The 19,908-nt window shown below is 39.2% G+C and overlaps 1 protein-coding gene across 1 annotated transcript; it reads right to left on the bottom strand.

Annotated features, from left to right (window-relative positions):
• Positions 1-15,595: 15,595 nt before the first annotated feature.
• Positions 15,596-19,393, bottom strand: LOC104226555 (protein NDL1-like). Its single transcript, XM_009778582.2, has 11 exons — positions 19,102-19,393; positions 18,029-18,128; positions 17,746-17,843; positions 17,515-17,603; positions 17,235-17,295; positions 17,063-17,149; positions 16,903-16,980; positions 16,745-16,801; positions 16,571-16,626; positions 16,338-16,473; positions 15,596-16,104 (listed from the first exon to the last, which is right to left on the bottom strand). The coding sequence occupies exons 1-11, from the start codon at positions 19,162-19,164 to the stop codon at positions 15,886-15,888; spliced, it is 1,044 nt and encodes a 347-aa protein (XP_009776884.1). The 5' UTR covers positions 19,165-19,393; the 3' UTR covers positions 15,596-15,885.
• Between the last annotated feature and the right edge of the window lie 515 nt (positions 19,394-19,908).

Consider the following 19,908-nt stretch of genomic DNA (forward strand, 5'->3'; position numbering starts at 1 on the left):
GGATTTTGTCAGACTTCAGACCCTCTTCTATCATGACCCCTATCTTCACTACTTCATTGAAGGATTTTCCAACCGTCGTCACCAAGTGACCAAAGTAAGTTGGATCCAGTGTTTGCAAGAAGTAGTCCACCATTTCTCCCTCTCTCATGGGAGGATCAACTCTGGCCGCTTGTTCTCTCCAGCGGAAACCAAACTCACGAAAATTTTCCCCAGGCTTTTTTTCGGTCCTCAGCAACGTGAGATGGTCAGGGACTATCTCGAGATTGTATTGAAAATGACCTGCGAAAGCCTGCACCAGATCATCCCAAGTGTACCATCTGCTGGAATCCTGCCTGGTATACCATTCCAGTGCCGATCCACTCAGGCTTTGGCCGAAATAAGCTATCAGTAGCTCATCTTTACCGCCTGCCCCTCTCATTTTGCTACAAAAACCCCGCAAATGTGCCATGGGATCACCGTGACCTTCATATAAATCGAACTTAGGCATCTTGAACCCAACCGGGAGTTGGACGTCCAGGAAAGGGCATAGATCCTTGTAGGCCACACTGACCTGGTTGCCCAATCCGTGCAGGTTCCTGAAGGACTGCTCCAGGCTTTTGAACTTCCTCATCACCTCATCTTGTTCTGGGACTTTAACCGGCCTTTCAATCTCTGCCGGTACCTCTAAGTGCGGGTTGTAGGTATGGGGTTCTGGTGCATGAAATGTGGGCTCAGGGGGATAGTATTGCGTATCATGAGCCTGAAACAATGGCTCGCTGGTTGATCTTTGCAAGGTGGCTTATGTGGGTCCCACAAAAGTGGGAACATTTGGTGTTGGGAGAGGTTGATGGGGTGGTTGAGCTTGGGAATCATGGGGGCTTCTCTCCTAATGATAACGGTGATTCGGGAGGCTTGTTGAAGGGCCGGAGTGAGGGTATTCCGGCATGTGCCCTAGTGGCTCCGGGGTCTTTTGTGCTTTGGCTAGAGCTAACTGCATTGCATTCATCTCTAGTCCCATCCTTTCTATCTTTTCCATCGCTTCTTTTAACAACTGGCTCAGCGGTCTTTCTTCCTCGGTACTATTCTCTGAAGTAGTCATGCTCGTTGCTACCGGTCCTTTGGATCTGGTTTGGTAAGGGTGTGTTGCCAGAATGCTTTAACAACTAACTGTCTGAGATCTCGGTGGAAAACAACAAACTTGTTAGCGTTAGAGTTCAATAGATTTGATAACAACACATTGGGGATGCAATGCTCCTAGGCAGTTAACCGTTTCTAACATGCTTTGCTTCAAACAACATGCGTCATCCCGGCTTGCTTATTTGTCCCTTTAAAGTACTCTGGGAACCCCTGTATTTTATTATATTTTTGTATTTTCTTCTTCTTTTTCTTTATTAATGGCAGTCGAATCTTATGTGGATTGCCTACGTATCACGTCCCTGCGCGAATCAGACCGGGCGTAGTTCTGCCACAAAGTAAAGACACACAAAAATTCTTTCGGAAGCCATCAATTCATCACAAAAATTTTCTATTACAAATTACTTCAAACAAAGAACAACAGTAGTACAGATTCTGAAGTTCTTAATCTGATTTGATTGAAGAAAAGAAAACAACATATGGGAAGACAACAAAGCCAATTAAACAAGACTCGAACAAAGGGCTAAAATTCCAACTTAGGGGCCCGCGAGGCATCCTTCGGCCTTTCCGCGGTCCTTGGTGTAAGGTCTCTCTGCAAGCTCTTCAACTCATTCATGATCCGGTGGACGCAGACCATGATGGAAACAAGGAGGGTCTTCCGAGGTATTTGCTCACATGCTAGGCATCTCATGTAGATGTAGTGCCCAATCTCATCAATCCTTCCTCGAATGTTGTCCCTTTCAACGAACATTTGCTCTATTCGCCGGTTTTTTAATCCCAGTGCTTGAGCATTGTCGGCAAGTCGATCCTGGAACATCTCCATTTGTCTTTCCATTCTGGTCATTGCATCGTAGCAGCGTCTTCTGTCGGCCTGGGCGTCTCGTGCTTGTTTGAAGATCCGCTCCTGAAGAGTGGAGTTCGTTTGCCTTAATATCCCGATGCTCATTTCATAATCCCTTATGACTTGTTGCAGACGCTGCCTCCAGGCCAGTGTACCTTTTGCCCATCTGACCCTCATTCTGGCTATGCAAACTTCCGATCTCTCTAATTCTTCCCGGCTTTTGTTGACCTGATTCCTCAAATCTGCTATCAATCTTTCGTCGGAGCGACGTTTCTGCCGGTCGCTGTTACTCTTACTGATTTGGCGAATGCGGGCCTTCAGTGTCTGGTTCTCTTTGGCTAATTTGTTCTTTTTAGCCTGCTCAGAGGCGACTTGCACATTGTTCTCAAATGCAAGCCTTTCGACTTGTCGCTTTAGCGTCCCGATTTCAACTCGGTAGCCTTCCTCCCTCCTTAACCAGCCCCACTGCTCTTGCAAATCATCCGTGAATTGTTGGATGTGGGCTCTTTTAGCAGGTCTCTAACGAATCTGAAACCTTCTTTCGAACCAAGCATCGTACTTTGGGTCTACCTTACCTTTAGCCAATTCTCGCACCATGGTCTTGGGTTCCAAGAATCTACATTCATGCCACAGTTTTCTATTCTTCCCTTCGGGAAATACGACTCCCGGGCTTAGCTCAATGGCGTGCTTGCTTAGATCTTCATCAGTAGGAATTACTTGAAACCTGCCTAGCTGGCGCAATACCCGATGAGGAGCATATGGCTGGATGCTGCGAAGTCCCATTAGAAGAACATGACATTCTTCAGCTGCCATGTATATCACCTCAGTATCAGTCAGCCAACCGAATGCCCACTCAATCTGGTCGGCTGTTGTTGACCTTAATCGTGTGAACCATGCCTCGACACCTTCAGGGAATTTGACGCCTGTCATGCGTTTCTCAAAACCGCTGATACAATTTCTTTCCGTCAACCCGTGGTTCATGTATCCTGCTCGGTGATGGAGGTGTTCTTGCATCCATAGCTAAAGTAACAAGTTATACCCCTGGAAGAACTTGCCTCCTTCTCGGCATATAGTCAGAGCTCGGTAGATTTCGGACAAAATCAAAGGAACCACAGTACTGTCAGTTCTTTTGATTGCAACATCGGCCATCCCTACCAAACCTATCTCTACTTTCTTATCTTGGCGGGGGCAGACCATGATTCCCAGGAATGCTGTGATAAAAGCCAAAGTACGTCTTGCTTCCCATTTGTTTCTGTTCCCGCCATGAGTTAATCCGAGGTTTGGTTCCTTAAAACCCTGAGGAGTTCCGTACCGTTGATACAAGAATTGGAGAGCACAACATCCTCTCGACAAATCATCATTTTGTACCTTCCGACTAATGCTTAGCAAATCCAAAAACGCGTGCGGAGATACTGGACTTGGCGAAAGTAAATATTGTCCTCTTAACCTCCCATTCAATCCCGCATATCCGGCGACTTCCTCTAGTGTCGGTGAAAGTTCAAAGTCAACAAAACGGAATACATTGCGGGTTGGGTCCCAAAACGGTATTAGAGCTTCAAGAATATCTGTCCTTGGCTTAATACTCAGCAAATTGACAAAACCTCCCAATACTTTTCCCACTATCTCTTTGCTATTGGCTTCCAGATCATTCCACCACATGTGGAGTTGTAGAGGGACCTCTCTAAGGGCCGAGAATGATTCATTTTGCTTTGTGCTCATCCTGCACATTTATTAGGGTAATTAAAGAAAAATTCTTACTACACTCAAAACAGAACTATCTATACTTGATTTTTGAAGATGAAGGATTTGGTTTTTCAAATACGGCCTTTTAGCACTTCAGGGACGAAGATTTTCAAGGCTGTGTGGGTCAACTGGACCAAAAATCCTAAACATGACCCAAAAGGTGGCTCTTTGTGCAAAGGCAGCCTTCCGGCGTCCCTTTCGGGAACATTCGGCTATGTTTTGACAAAACAGCATCACCTGACTTATTCATGACAGAATTAAAAATTTGACAGGTTTTTTTTTGTTTTTGGCTATTTTAGCAAAAGGTGGGGTTGGACCCGATGAGGGTTGCCTACGTATCTCACACCCGGTGAGAATCAAACCGGCGTAGTTCATGCAATAAACTGACTAATTTTTCGAAACCAAACATATTTTTTCTTTTCTTTTGTAGCAAAAAAAACTATTCTCTTTTTCGTTTTTTTTTAATTCTTTTTATTCTTTTTTTTTTGAAAATAAAGCAAGTTAAAATAAAAGACTCATTCCTACACTTTTTCTGCTTTTTCTAGGCAAACAAACAATTTTAGAAGTACAAATATTTTTTCAAAATTTCGATAGCGTTCCGACAGTACTAGGACACTGGTTTTATTTTTTTATTTTTTTTTATCATCTAACTATCCACTTGCTATTTTTCTCCTTTTCAACGAATAATAAAACAACCTATCCCCAAAAATAAAGACTCCTTTTTTTTTTTGCTTTTAGTAAAACAAACTATTAAAAATAAAATATATATATATTTGTTTTTTAGAGTTTCGACACTATTTGGACATTGTTATTTTTCGAAGCAGAAGATTTAACCCTATATACTGCAAATTTTTCCAATATTCAAAATCGGTCGCTATGCGAGTCTGGAACAAGTAAATGCATAAGGCCTACAGGATGCAGCAGGATGGTCTTTTCATTTCAGGTTGCTAGTCCTAGACGGACCCAACCCCTGTGTTGAGTCCCCTAAGTCAAAAATGCACATGATGCAAATAAGCGTTCCTACTAGGGATCCGGCATGTGGCTTCGTTATACTAGGTTCAGAACCTGGGTGTTTGTTCTAGACCTGGCTTACCCGAGCGGACAGCTCGAGCCGAGGGGGCAGCGTACCGGGAATACAGAAGCTTCACCGGCTTAGCAACTTGTCCGAACCTCGTTCTAAATTGGGATTTGACACTATACAGAAAAGAAGTCGTACGAAGTACACCCTTCTTCATGATTCAGAAGACTCAGAGAGGATATGGGTTTCGGCACAGTTTATGTACAGTTCACAAAATATCAAAGCGGTAAAAGCAATTATTTAGCACATTAAGCACAGATCATGTAACAAAATCAGATAAATCTGAACACAACAATTTATTCTAAGCTCGATTTCTAACCCTGAACCAGTGGTTCTGGGCCAAGTCCCCAGCAGAGTCGCCAGAGCTGTCACACCTCCTTTTTCCGCACCCGCGAGGGTGCAAGGGAGTTTTTCCAATTAAAGGACAATCGAGACGGGATTGGTTTATTTATTTCAGAGTCGCCACTTGGGAGATTTAGGGTGTCCCAAGTCACCAATTTTAATCCCGAATCGAGGAAAAGAATGACTCCATATTACAGTCTGCGTACCAGAAATCTGGATAAGGAATTCTGTTAACCCGAGAGAAAGTGTTAGGCATTCCCGAGTTCCGTGGTTCTAGCACGGTCGCTCAACTGTTATATTCGGCTTATTTATCTGATTTTAATACAATTATGAACCAATGTGCCAATTTTAACTTTTTACCACTTTATTATTATGATTTTTAAAAGAATGTGAACATCGCTTAAAACACGTCTTTGGACTGCGTTACATGAAATGCACCCACAATCCGGAACACATTTTATTTGATGTTTTGGGATTTGGATTCGGGTCGCATGAAATGCACACCCAAGCTTAATAAGGTAAACTATTAAACACGCGCCTAAAGAGACTATCGCGTTGTTATTTTGGGAAGGCCATGAAATTCGCTAAATGGCCCGTCACGCAAACTAAGTATTTTAATATATACATTTAATGAGGGCCTCGCAGCTTGTGCGCTTTATTTGGTGAGGCTCGTCTCATTTTTATTTAAAAAGGATATCCTATAGTGGCTATGTTTCTTGTTGCATTTGTCTCTACTAATGAAAGCAAAAAATGATCCTACTTAATTACATACTTACAAGTTATTTATAGTGGGGTCCCGAATGCTTTCGCAAAATCCGAATCCTGACCGCATACATGGGCAACCGTTTGGATATTATGGGCCCAAGCCCAGCACACACAGTATTGGCTGGACCCGGGCCAATGCCTTTCCGATGAAGACCTGGTTAGTTCATTCGATTTGGGTTCGAAATTCATAAGGTTGAAATGTAAACTTGTGCTATTTGCTCTAAAGGTATGGTTTGCAAGTTATAACGAGGCAGCTTATCAAAGGTAATGAGATTAACTAACAATGGATAGCTCATACTTAACATGCATTAAAGGATATGCTAACCACAAACATAGCTAAAGCCTAAGATATAACTTACTATACTGTCAACCCTTTTTATCTACCGGCCTATATACACAATATGATATCAAGTTGCCATACATTGACGTTCACTATGCATGAGGGCTACCTCTACTATCCAAGCAGAAGATGTAAACTATTATACACCACCTAATGTTCAATATACAGGTTACATATGAAAATAAACAACTTCAACTCTTCTCTTTTGTATTCATGCTCAACTTTCAATTAACATTGACAATGTATCAGTGGTGTACCTGGTAATGAGAAAAGCACAGAAGAAAAAGAATGATCAGTGGAGGCAGTAGCATACACAGCAGCAGCAGCAAACAGAAACCAGCAAACAACAGCAACAAAACCCAGCCATAGATCTTTATAACCTAGGCAAGAAAATCCAGTTTGCAACCCAATGATACCAAACAAATGCAGGCAAAGCAGGGAGGGAAACAGATGCTAGAAAACAGTATCCTCTGATTGTTATGCTCCAATTCCAGCACAATCCTAACCCTATCTTACTCCGAAACTAGACTGTCCTCCTAATGTTGAAAGACCAGCCCCTTTTTCTTTTTCTCTGAAGACTAAAAAATGTCCAGCCCTTTAATTGTTCTGAAACAGCTTATTTATAAGCCAATCCAGGTCAGTCAAACTGCCCGGATCCCTTCAGGCTTTAACCTACCCATACCCCTTAATTCCCCATGCCTAAGCATCTTCTTAATGCAAGTCATTTTAGTTCCCCACTATAGCATGCTTGTCATATTGATTCATTCAAGAGTCATGGGTTCAATAAAGTATTCATTTTAAACTCCCATGCTCTTATGTTTTGTCCACAATAATACTAGATTAATAGTATTTTTGATTAAACAATTGACAACCCATTAATCCTAAATTTGTCAGTCTTTGACACCAAAATTATCCAACAAAACCCCTGATCATTACTGCCCTGCCCCCACCCTTTCATTCTATTGAATCTGCCAGTTATAACCATTTGAAAACTAGTTCGAACCCCCACAACTAACAAACAATAACCTATAATCAGTTCAACACAACCGTTCAACAAAAATCAGACAGTAAGAGTTAAGTTGTTGCCATTTAATACTGCAAAAACAAACGACAACATGTGTCGAGTCGACTTTGCGAGTATACTAATTAGTCGCTAATCAACTAAAATCAAAACAGAACAACTGAGTGATTCAGGCATTTTTCGGACAAAAATGGAGCTTACGAAACTTAATCATTTGACGACGTTACTCAGGTCGACTATACGAACTATTACACGTAATAATCAATCGACAAACAACATAGACTAACAGGGCACCAAATCATTTCAATACTCGGGACATTTAACATGGAGTCTACGAAACTTAACTAGTCGACAATATCAATCGAAGTGAATAGACATGTCATAACATACACTTAACACTGAAAAAAGAAATCGACCAAATAAAAGGGTCTTTGAAGGTGGGGGGATTGAAAGAAAAACAATCAAAAATCCAGAAACAAATCTACGAACATATGAATAGCACATAAACAGAAGGAAAGAAAAGAATAATACACCGGAAGCTTACATCAAAACGAACCAGGCTTGGCTTTTAGGGTTCTTGAGCTCAGATTCGGGGTTCGAAGAGTTCTACTTATATTCGACCGGAACCAAAGTTGATTAGGGTATGAGGGATGTCAGGGGAGTGACTAGGGTGAATTTGGGACTCATCCGGTGACTTAGGGTTTTGGCTCGAACCTTCGAATGATTATTCGAGATGTTTCAGGAAGATTCGAGCCAAACCATTACTAGATCAGGGTTGAGGGTGGTCTTGTGTCTTAAAGGTGTTAGTCTGGTGGTCATCGGCGTTGTTGCCGCCGGGTTCAGGTGAAAGGGGAGCTATGGCGGCTGCCAGGGTTTGGGGTGTTTGGGTTTGCCTTTGGGGGAGACGAAGGAACAGGGTGGGGTGCTTGGATAGGGGGCGGGGTAAAAGGGTTAGGTTTATATACGAATTAGGGGCTTAGATCCTGGCCGTTGGATCAAGTGAGATCGATGGCCAGGATCTATTCATTCAGGAGGGACGACGTTGTTTGGGTGTGATGGTGGGTGAGACCGGGTAGGGGAATGGATCGGTTCAGATTAACGGGTCTAGGGGAGGGCCTGGATCCGTTGGATCAATGGGGTTGGACGGCTCTGATCAAACGCCCTGAAACGGCGTCGTTGTGGTTAAATGAGCGGCCTGATCGGGACCGTTCATTTGAATCAAATCAACGGATCAAAACAAGGACGTCGATACGACGTCGTTTGGGGACGTGCTTGGGCAGCCTGGGTTGGACTGGGTCTGTTTTGGTTTTGGGCCTAATTTTGGGGCCCATTCCGATTTTTAACAACTCTTTTCTTTTTCCTTAATTACCAAATTAAACAAAATTCCCTAAAAAATAACAATAAAATTACACACATATTATTTAACACCCATAATAATTAACACACAATTTAACATTAAATAAAAATCGCTCAATGTCCGGAAACACACATGCATATATTTTTTGATTTTCTTTTAACCAATGTTATGGTTAATTAATTTCTAAATGTGCTATTAATTCCTAAATGCATGCAACATGTATTTTTGTATTTTTGTTTGCGGACAGAACGGTTATCAAAATGTCACGCGTATTCTCAAAAATTGTACCCCAAGGAAAATCGTTTTATTTTGAATTTTTGGGAGTAATTCTCATACAGAGCAAAAAATCACGTGCTTACAGTGGGTGCTGGGCATTATTGGCCACCGGAATCATTTAAAATAGTGTGTAATAAGTATTATGTGAGTCAACGACAAGTGCAATAAAGAATACAGATACAGAACCAAATGGATTTTGGTGATACCGTTTATGCACGTAAATGGGGCATGTGTTCCCAAATAGGATACGATCGCCGTAAATGTCTTTCAGCTGGTTTGGGAAGTGGTGGTAATTCAGCTCCAGGTGACAGTTCATCAAATGTGCCAAATTATCAAGGATAAACGTAGTGTTTTGTTGCCATATTCTTGTTGTAATAAATGTCTGTAAAGGTTAAGTTTGCATCATTATTGAAATAAAATTATGCTTCCAATAGAGTTAAATCAAATTGATATTTAGCATTAAAGATTCATTCAATACAAAAATTTAAAGTATTTTCCAAGAAATAAATAAAAAAATTCATTTGCCATTATCGTCACTGTCTGGCACTATTTCATTGTCATTGTCTTCATCTTCTTCGTCAATATCTTGTACGCACCCTTCCGGACCGATGGCATCATAATCTACGCCCCAGTTGATACACATTTTTTGTATTTCATCGCTATCATCAATAAGACTACTTGCTTGATTTCTACAATAATATGATACTCCTACGTCCAACGTCTGTGGTAGAAACTTAGGTAGCCCCTCCCACTCGACAACTGCTAGAAAAATTGGATAATCATTGTCTTTATGCAATTTTTTATTTTCTAATAAATTCTAACACTGATCCTCCATTCCTTGTAGGTAGTTAAGATCATATAGTGCATGATGAACGGCTAGTGCCTTTTCCATCTCTAAAATCTCCTTTATCAAATGCCGAATAACTTCTGGTTCATCTTTGTATGTGTTTGTTTGGAAGGTTGCAGACAATGCTTGTGGTACAACTAGCCCATGCCAGTGGCATAGTACTTCATAATCACACTGTTTTGAGTAAAAGGGAGTTCATTGTAGTTTTTCGCCCCAAATTTACTTACCTTCAGGCTTTGTAGAATGAGCTTTGCCCTCAATAATGTGCCCTGCAACTTTGAGATCAGTGTGTATATTGATATGCTTATTTTTCAAGGGACGTAGAACACCATACCACTTGTCATCAACCAAATCAGTATAGCAACCTAGTATATTTTTTTCAAGATAGGGATTGATTGTGTTATGACGTGTTCCATGTGGATCTATTGAACTACCTTCACCTTTTTGCCTCTTCTTAAACCACTTATTAAATGTTAATAGCATTTCTGAAATGGATGTTGTAATGGGTATTGAAATGGTCTTTAAAATCTCTTGGTTCAACTTAAGAATAACTAAACTGCACGAACTTGTATATTAAACATAACGCATCACCAATATGCATTATGTGTATTGTCATGTCGACCTGAAAAGGCTGTTGACCCAAAAAAGCTGTCGACCTGAAAATGCTGCACCCACTTGTATCCTAAAGAATTATTAACACGTGAAACGTAACACATCACCAATATGCGTTATGTGTATTGTCATGTCGAGCTGAAAAAGTTGTCGACCTGAAAAAGTTGTCGATCTGAAAAAGCTGCACCCACTTGTACCCTAAAGAATCATTAGCACGCGAAATTTAGCGTATCACTAATATGCGTTATGTGTATTGTCATGTCGAGATGAAAAAGCTGTCGACCTGAAAAAGCCATCGACTTGAAAAAGTTATCGATCTGAAAAGCTGTACCCACTTGTACCCTAAAGAATCATTAGCACGTGACACGTAGCGCATCACCAATATGCGTTATGTAAAGTAAAATTACTCCTAGATGCCTATAAATACCTCGCGCATTTTAGTTATTATTTGCGTTGTAACGAAACGAATAAAACAACTTCCCATTAATTTTTCATTTTTGAGCATTAAGCCATGTCTGTATGCAATGACGTACCAAGGTGTAACGTGCGATTTTGAAGCCATGTTGGTCAAATTGCAATTTGGGGCGCGGACGTTGGATATGTAAACAAGTTGTAAGTTATTATTATTAGAAAAAATATTTTTTAATAGTTTTTATATAACATGTTAATTAATAATCTTTTGTTATCATCCCCATTTGTAGGACGAAAACCAATGTAATTTTGAAGAATGGTATGATGAACCCATTAACCAGGAATACTACAAATCATGTTTGCTAAACATTTGAAATCTAACCGGTGAGCACTAACTCCAGATCTTGAAGCTGCAGGAACAACTTGCGGCAGTGAAGGAGAAACTAAAAGAGGTGGAAGAAGAAAATAATCGGTTGGAAGAGAAATTTAAGTGGTTGAAGCATAGAATAATGGGTGATGATGACTAAACAAACTCATGTATGCGTTTAGTGTAGTTTTTTATTTTTATGTTGTATGTGTCATGTATTATCTTTAATTGTTAACGAATTTAAATTAATGTTAAGTTGTCTTTTTTTTGTTCTAGTGTTAAACAAATAATAACCCGAAAAATTAAAAACACATGTGCAAATTATGTAAAACATAAATAATTTTGCTATTATATATTTAATGTCATATATACAACTAAGAATACATATCAATGAGTCCCACAACCTGTATACTTTAAAGCATTGGCTGGCCTGAGTGTATTCCATCCCGCCCGGCTACGCTATCAGGATCATCCTCATCACGTCGCCTCTTTATCGGAGGATGCGCTGCAACATGATCATTAGTAAGGCTTGCAGGCTCGGTAGAAGCAGCCGTTGGGCCAGCAGTAACCTACAGAATAATAAGATATTTTAGATATGAAATATAGAATACTAACATATGTGTTATGAAAAAAATTTAATGGTCATACCATGGTCTCAGTGGGCTCATGCATAAGATCATCTGTCCTCGGCAAATTAGTATTGCACAATGTCGCCTCTGTGACGGGCGATGACAGAATATTTTAAAAAATAAAAACACTTTAGATATTACCGACTAATCTATAAGATAAAAATAAATTGAAATAATAGTAATACAAACAAACCTGCGCCTGAGTAGCGACACAATACTCTATCGGAACATCGAGGTGCACTGGAATAGATGAAGTATGTAAAATATCCTCAGCATCCCTCGGTGATGGGCCATAACTCAGATGTCGCCCACTATGCACCTCTCGTATCGGACGATCAACAACAACAGTCGATGGCTATGGACGATCAAGAAAATACTGATCCCACTCCTATTGCGTAATGGTCGTGCCCGCAATCAACAATGGAGCTGACAAGGTCACCTGCGAAGTCCCTGGTGACAACTGAAGGCTAAATGACGGCATATCATGAGGATCATCGTGTGGCTCAGGGTGGTCACTCGGATGATCATCTCTAATATCCTCCACGGGTGCCTCAATTCCCCCTTGCTAGGGACCTCATCCTCGCCGACTACCATGCCCACGTGCGCCACCCCTTCCTCTCTGGCCATGCTGGCATCTACCATGTTCAGGCTCCACTAGTGGCCCATTATGGTACTCCTTAGGCGGCACATAAGTAGCCTCATATCATAAGCGCCCATCCTCTCGAGCACGCCTCAATGTGTCAGTAGTAAGATCAATAACCCGACGGCCAAACACGTGCAGAGCCGCCACTCCCTCGCCTGTATGTTGTAGCATCTCCAGTCCCAGCTAGTAGAATTGGTGTAAGCCAATAGCCTGCATAGCATATAAAATATTAATTATGGAAGGATAATGTAACATTGTAAGTATGTATACAAATAACATACTAGTTCCTCATGCCTCCCGACATTTGGAATGTACCGACCACCGGCGCGGTGAACGGGATTCCCGACGAGAAGTCGGGTAATGCTGCGATACCAGCCCATGTACTCATGCTCGCCCTCCATACGGTCAGGTGGAGGGTTTGGCGGAATCAGGAAATACCTCTGGTCCCAATCCTCAATATGGGCCTCTAGTCAGGTCAAGTATGTCTAGTCGACTCTGCAGCGATCATCCCGCTGGTGATGTGTCATGTGCCAAGTGAGAGGAATAGGTACAAGCTGTGGGCAACCAAACTGGTGAAGGACTCTTTGGGTGCCTATGTACGCCTAGCACATAGGTAAACTAGAACAGCTGAACCTCATCTATAACCATATAAATCATCTAGCTACTTGAGATGATGTAGAAATTGCAAGCTAACTAGGTTTTCCGAAGTGTTCAGGAACAGTATACCACCAAACATCATCAGCAGCAACAATATCGGGTGCTGGTCGATATCCTCTGGCGGTGAATCATCAGTAATCTTCGCATCCATCGCCACTAGATGCTGTCGAACGGGCGTCAACTGCAATCGACTGGCCCCACTCAATACAGTTGGCTTCGTTGTCTGGAAACCTATGAGCCGCTGCAACATATGAAGGTAATCCTCTCCCGTACAATCTCTAAGAGTATGCGGGTAAGATACATGTATACTATCAATGGGCAGCCCGAAAAGAACCTCCATGTCCTCTAGCATGATGGTAGCCTCGCCAATGGGTAGATGAAACGTGTGCGTCTCCGGTCTCCACTGCTCTATCATAGCTATGATCAGCGCCCATTTGAACTTCAACCGGCTGATCTCAATGATCCTGTAAAAACTCGTCCCCTGAAGGCGTCTAACTATACAGGGATGCAGTGGGTGGTCCCTAATAAACTCCCACATATCTTCTATACGATTGGGGCTAAAGGTCTGGGACAGACGCTGCCCATCCCAGATATGTCCCTGTATCAACAGTAGCTCTCGAGATGCAGGTCCGGGATGCACAGGGGGAACCTCCATGAAGATGTCTGTAAATTGAACAATATTAATTAAAGTATTTTTCTGTTTAATTGTTTAACATCTTTAAATATATTGCAATATCTTTTATATTAATATTTAATTGATAACTTTTCTATATTATTACTTAGATTGATACATTTTCTATATTATTATTTTATACGTTAGTTTATTATATATTTTATATGTTAGTTTCTTACTCAGCTATTTTTGGGTATAATAGAATTAAATAATTATACACGATATAATTAATAAGTATTCATATAAAAATACTTAGTTTGACAAATATTCTATATTATTGTTTTATATGTTATTTTCTTATATTTTTTAATAAAATTCGAAAGGGTTTGTGTTTGAACAATCATCTTTTTTCATATATTTTTGGGGTTAACAGAGAATAAAATAATTAATTTCAATAACTAAAAAGATATTTTAGTAATTATTCATATAACAAATACTTAAGTTGATAAAATTCCTATATTAATATTTTATATGTTAGTTTCCTACATTTTTCTACTAAAATTCTACATGATTTTGTTTGAACAATTATCTCTTTAAAGTTATTTTTGAATTATAACAGAATTATATATTAAAATTTCATAAGTAATGAAGATATATTCAATAATTACTCATATAAAAAATACTACAAACTTAATAGTAAATAATATTGAATTTATGTCATTCATAACGATTTGTTTGTTAACTGTCATATTTTGTCCAAATTTCCTGGCAACGTCTTTTTTGTAACGTCTACTGATTATTTTATGATTCATATCTAATATTTGATAATTATCTACTGATATATTAAATCCATAATTCTGCACAATGGAATCTCAAAGAGCACTAAAGTAACACGACTCTAAATGGCCATAAACAAAGTCAACTACCATAAGCTAAAATTTATTATCAGTTTTACTACGCTAAAGGGCACTACATAACAACTAATGGCACACCATAACACTAAAGAGCACTAAACAACAATAAAGTCACATATTAATATACGTACAACAATAAAATCACATATAATAATAATTATTCATAAAATAACAATATATATTTTTACAAATTTTTTAGCACATAAATAAACTAATAATCGGGATAAAAAACAAAAAATTAACTAAATCACAAACGATCACAGAAAAATATAGACCACAATAAAAAATAACTAATAAGCATTTTATATACACGAGTTTTACTAAAAAGTAAGTTGGAATACCTCGATTTAAAAATTTTTGAAATGTGAAAAATTGATGATTTGGGAGCCGAAACGAGAAATAGACGAGATCCACTACACAACAATACCTTGGATCCGGTGTTAGCTTGCTAAAATATGGAGAAGACACAAGTTTTGGGGAACGGGGTGGACTCCAATGGAGTTTTTTGGTTAAAAAATGGAGGGGGGGGACTGTTTTTTGTGTTGCTGCTTCTGTCTGGTTGGGGAACAAGACGGGCCCTATATTTTATATAGGTATAGCGTATCCTACTTGTCTTTTCAACTTTTAGTATAGCGCATCCTGCATGTGCGCTATAAGTAAACTTTGCCCGCTAAAGTAAAAAGTTCAAATTTAGCGCATGTAACCCATGCACTATACCTTTTTTTGTGCTCTGAGTCCATAAGAAAACACTTTGGTTCTGGACTCAGGTTGGTGTTGGTGTTGGGGTGGGGGGGGGGGGAGGGGGAGAATTCAATAAACTGAGGGGATAGTGATGGGAGACATAACAGGATAAGGGATTCTAAACGTTGTTTTGTCATCTCTCGCAAGACGACCGATTGCCAACGCAATTCCAGTGGCAGGCCACTATCACTTCTATAAAGCCTAATAACTTGTGGTTTCACCCATCAAGCACCCTTTTTTTTTTTAATGTATAGGCGTGGGGAGGGATAAGAGGGTAGTCATCCATCACCAAAAAATAATTAATTTGCTGTCTTATTAGTCATTCATCATGATCATGGACAAGTATCTCTTTTTACAAATACAACTCAGAATTGCAGTATGTTTTATGACCTTCTCATTCCTGCCTACAATGAATGAATGAATGAATCACAATATCTCCCTCCCCTATGTCCATTAAAAGAATTTCACTTTCCTATCTACAACCCATATATCTAACCTTTTCACCCTTAAATATCCCCCAAAAACTAACCAGAAATGAAATACATTTTACATAGTTTACACAGAATCAAGTAGTATTATTTTTGTGCAATCTGAGTCTTGATAGGTTTCAGCTTTAAACCCATGCTTTCTGGAGAGAGAAGCTCAGGAGCAATGCAAGATGGAGTGAGAGGACTTCTAGGACTGCCACTGAACTGATTTGGTCTGTATAGTCCATACCCCATGAGGAAATACTCCATTGGTATTAACATAGCATGTGGCTGCTCTTCTGTCACCATTGATCCACACACTTGTACCTGCAATCACACTCTTTCCTTATTCCCTATATTTTGTGCTGCATTTACTCAAAGTGTCATACATACAACTCAAGCGGCGGCATCAGCATTTAGTTAGAGCATATAATTGATTTACAGACAGTATCTAGCCTAACTAGCCAAATATCACTAAATTATTTTGCTACACAAGGAATTCATAGCACATGACAATATACTGAAATGGTGTGTCATTAAACATAAAATGCGTGATATACCTCAACTAGGGCACTGAATCTTCGATCTAATTTAGCAGTTATGTGGAGAGCCTCCGAATGGAAAGGAGAATCATCCCCGACAAATATGAGGGTTCGACATTTTATTGTTTTCAATCCATCCGTGATATCAGGTCTCCTATCATTCATAGAGTCAAGCTTAGAGAGGTAAATTTACAAGGATGTAAATAAAGAAATCAGTACAAATATTTAAGCAGTGATGTTTAGTTTGTCACCCATCAATGGCTTGAAGAAAACGCCAAATATTCATGCTCTGCCTCTCATCTAGTAACTGAAAAGTTAAAGGACCAGAAAGAAGAAACATACAGAAGAGAAGATCCTTAAACAATATCCAATGGAAGTATTAAATTGAACAATTCATCATGGACTACCACAGTGGAGGCACTTACTCTTCTGCATGCTTGAACTATATCTGATTCCGGAACATCTGGAGATCCACGAACTTCCTGATACAATTGAAATGACCTCCTTATTCAATCCAATCAGTAGAAAGAAAAACATGCCAAAATCTATGAGTGAACACACAAAGGGAATGCATGTAGGGTACCTTGCTGAAGTAGCGGTGCAGCAAAAACTCTTTCAGAACACCACACATCCCGTAGAAGTATAGTAAATTTGACATGACCTATATTAACAATAATCTCCAGTTTCATACAATGGATTTTCTTCTCACAGCATAAAGGTAAACGGAAGATATGAAAGAGTACCTTATTGTAAAACCATTCAGTCCAAGAAGGTGCTCTGCATAGAGGGGAAACAAGAATCAAACCAAGAACACGCTCCCTATGCTTTATCTGTGACATGTGAGCGTTGTTAGTAAAGTTTAAGCCATACCACTATTAAAAGTATCAGCATGACATTATTGGAGAAAAGACCTACAGCAAATAAGCTGAGTATGTAAGCACCAGCAATTACTCCCATACACATCACAGCTCCAAGCCTAGAAACAGCAAGAATCTCATCATTAGTAAGAACTAAGAAGTTTCCAAGAAGGAGCTCCAAACAACTTAACAAAGATATCTAATAAGTCAAAAGGATCAGAGGAAGAAAGAAGGGTTAAGGATTTGGCAGACAAGCATGAGGAAAATATTTTTTTTTTTTTTTTTGGTGTGTGTGTGGGGGGGGGGGGGGGGTTGTAAAACACAACTTAAGTGATTACCCAAAGTAGTTAAGAACCTCAACTATCTGATCCGTTAAATCATCCACAGATGGTACAGGATTCTCTGAACAAATTGCTGCAGCTCCCAACTGCAAGAACTCTTGTGGAATTCCGAGAAGAGAACTATGTAAGTAATGGGATTCAGATGAGTCGGCTCAAAGAGAGTTTGACAACAAATAGAAGAAAACCTAATGACTTGATGAAACAAAACAAGCTTGCCAGTTCACAGACCTCATGCCCAGGAGGACTAATGTGGTAAATGCAAAAATTGTGGAGCAGCAGAGAAGCTGCTTCCGGACAGAAGAACAGTCCTTGGAAACATGAATTATCTGCAAGAACGAATGAGAAAATATAGTCTTGACAATATAAGGTAACATATAACAAAAGGATATCGGGACTGAGACATAGTTGTTGTTGTATATAACATAAAAATATATAGGCGACAACAAGTACATGAATAGAAAATCCTAAAAAAGGGAAATATGAAACTAGAGGATACAAACTTAACACTTACGATTTAGAGCTAGATCAGGATAAGTGATCAGTGCTGGCTTCTCTTGGTCTCCATAAACTAAAACTGACACAGAACCACAGTCAGTCCTTATGATATGCTCCTGAAAAAAGTTCATTTGCATCATGTTAATTGATCAGAAGATAGAAGCTCCATTATGTAAAAGATATAAAATTTATCATTAATGGAAAATGTACTAACCAGTATAACAAGTGAAACAGAATGACCATTTAAGTAAAATCTTAATGCAGATAGTCAACTAACAACCATTAAGTAGACAGAAAAGTAGTCCATTTCCAAGCAATGAAATGCCAAACAAGAAAATCTTCCAAATTATTAGATACGGGGTGTGTAAAAAAATCAAAGCCCAGGCTGGGGAGGATGGAAGAAGATACCAGTGGGCTTGTTAGCGTTTTGTCATTGAGGAAGGTATTAATGGGTTATCATTATTAGGTCGGAGTGGGAAGAAGTGCTTTTCCAACCTGTTGTTTCTAGAGACTGCTTCCTCTCTCTCTCAAATGCAATGCCTTACTCAATAGAATACCAAAAATAATGTCATTCACCTATTATACCTCCTAGAGAGGATGACGAATGTTTACCCCTACTACTCCATATACTGGCTTAACAATCCGAATTAAGATGCCATTTCGCAAGTATTGGAAGAGTTAAACAAATTTAAGACAACAAATGAGAATAAAGTACAATTCAAGATCCAATTTTTTCCACTAAAGACCAGACTAAATGACAGCAAAATAGATAAATTCAGGACTAAATTTCTCTTAACCCCCAAAGACTGAAAAATGGGGGAAAACAATTAAGAACTAGGGTGTTTTTGGGCCTTCAAAGAAATGAATGCCACCATTAAACAAGGATTTAAAAAAAACATCAAGAAGTTTTGTGTTTATTGGCCTTATAAGAAATGAATGACAGGGCTTAAACAAGAAAAATCAAGATTAATGAAAAGAAAATTGCGGGCAGAGAAGGATAATTTCAAGCGTTTCTCTCGTTAAATATTAAAATAATCCAAAAAATAAGGCAGATGTTTATGTAAATGAAGTAAAAGGGAAAAATGGAACCTTTCCGCCAAGATAGATGGTCTCAACATCGACGGAAACGGAATCGCTGCTTGAATCTGACATATGGCCTGCCTTTTTGGTTATCAATTCAGCTAACCAAAAAGCCTCTCTCTCTAAATGTTTCTCTTTCTATACATACAAATGAAGAAGAAGAGGAAGAAAAAGAGAGGCCCTTGAGCTTCAATGGCTTCTATTCCAAGCGATTCTCTCTCTCTCCTTTTCTTTTCCCAATGTTTTGTAATTTCTAATTTCAGTTCCTTCCTTGTCGCTCCACATTTATCCCAACGGTTCTTTTTTTTTTCTCTGATTTTTTTTATGCGGTTAACTTAACTAACCTCCCCTGAAGCTTTAATTATTGGATCAAACATAAAACTCATTAATTATATCTTTAAATATTTTAATTTAACTCAACAATTGAAAATTCTTGTTGGCAGTTGTCATGCTTACTTTATTGAGCTGGAACCGAACGACAACAAGGCTTTCTTTTGAAAGACAATATTGGTCTATTTTTCTAACAGTGAGAGTCTATTTGTTGGGAAAATATAATTAAAATAGTAATCGTGTGCTACATCGTCAGTTCATACACAATTTAGAACCTTTCCCCTTAAAATTACCGGTTAGGTAAGGAAAGAAAGTGTCCATGTGTCCTAACTAATTTTTATGATGCTCTTCCAATTCCAATTAGGTCCTGCATTCAACGACGTCCAGGTGTGTCTTTCTTTGCTTTTTGTTTGTTTATTTCCTTTTAAATCATTGATGTTGGACATATTTGTATATGTGTTTTTATATTACCTTACTCGTATTTTT

This window comes from Nicotiana sylvestris, chromosome 5, assembly GCF_000393655.2.
Source record: "Nicotiana sylvestris chromosome 5, ASM39365v2, whole genome shotgun sequence".
Lineage (NCBI taxonomy): Eukaryota > Viridiplantae > Streptophyta > Magnoliopsida > Solanales > Solanaceae > Nicotiana > Nicotiana sylvestris.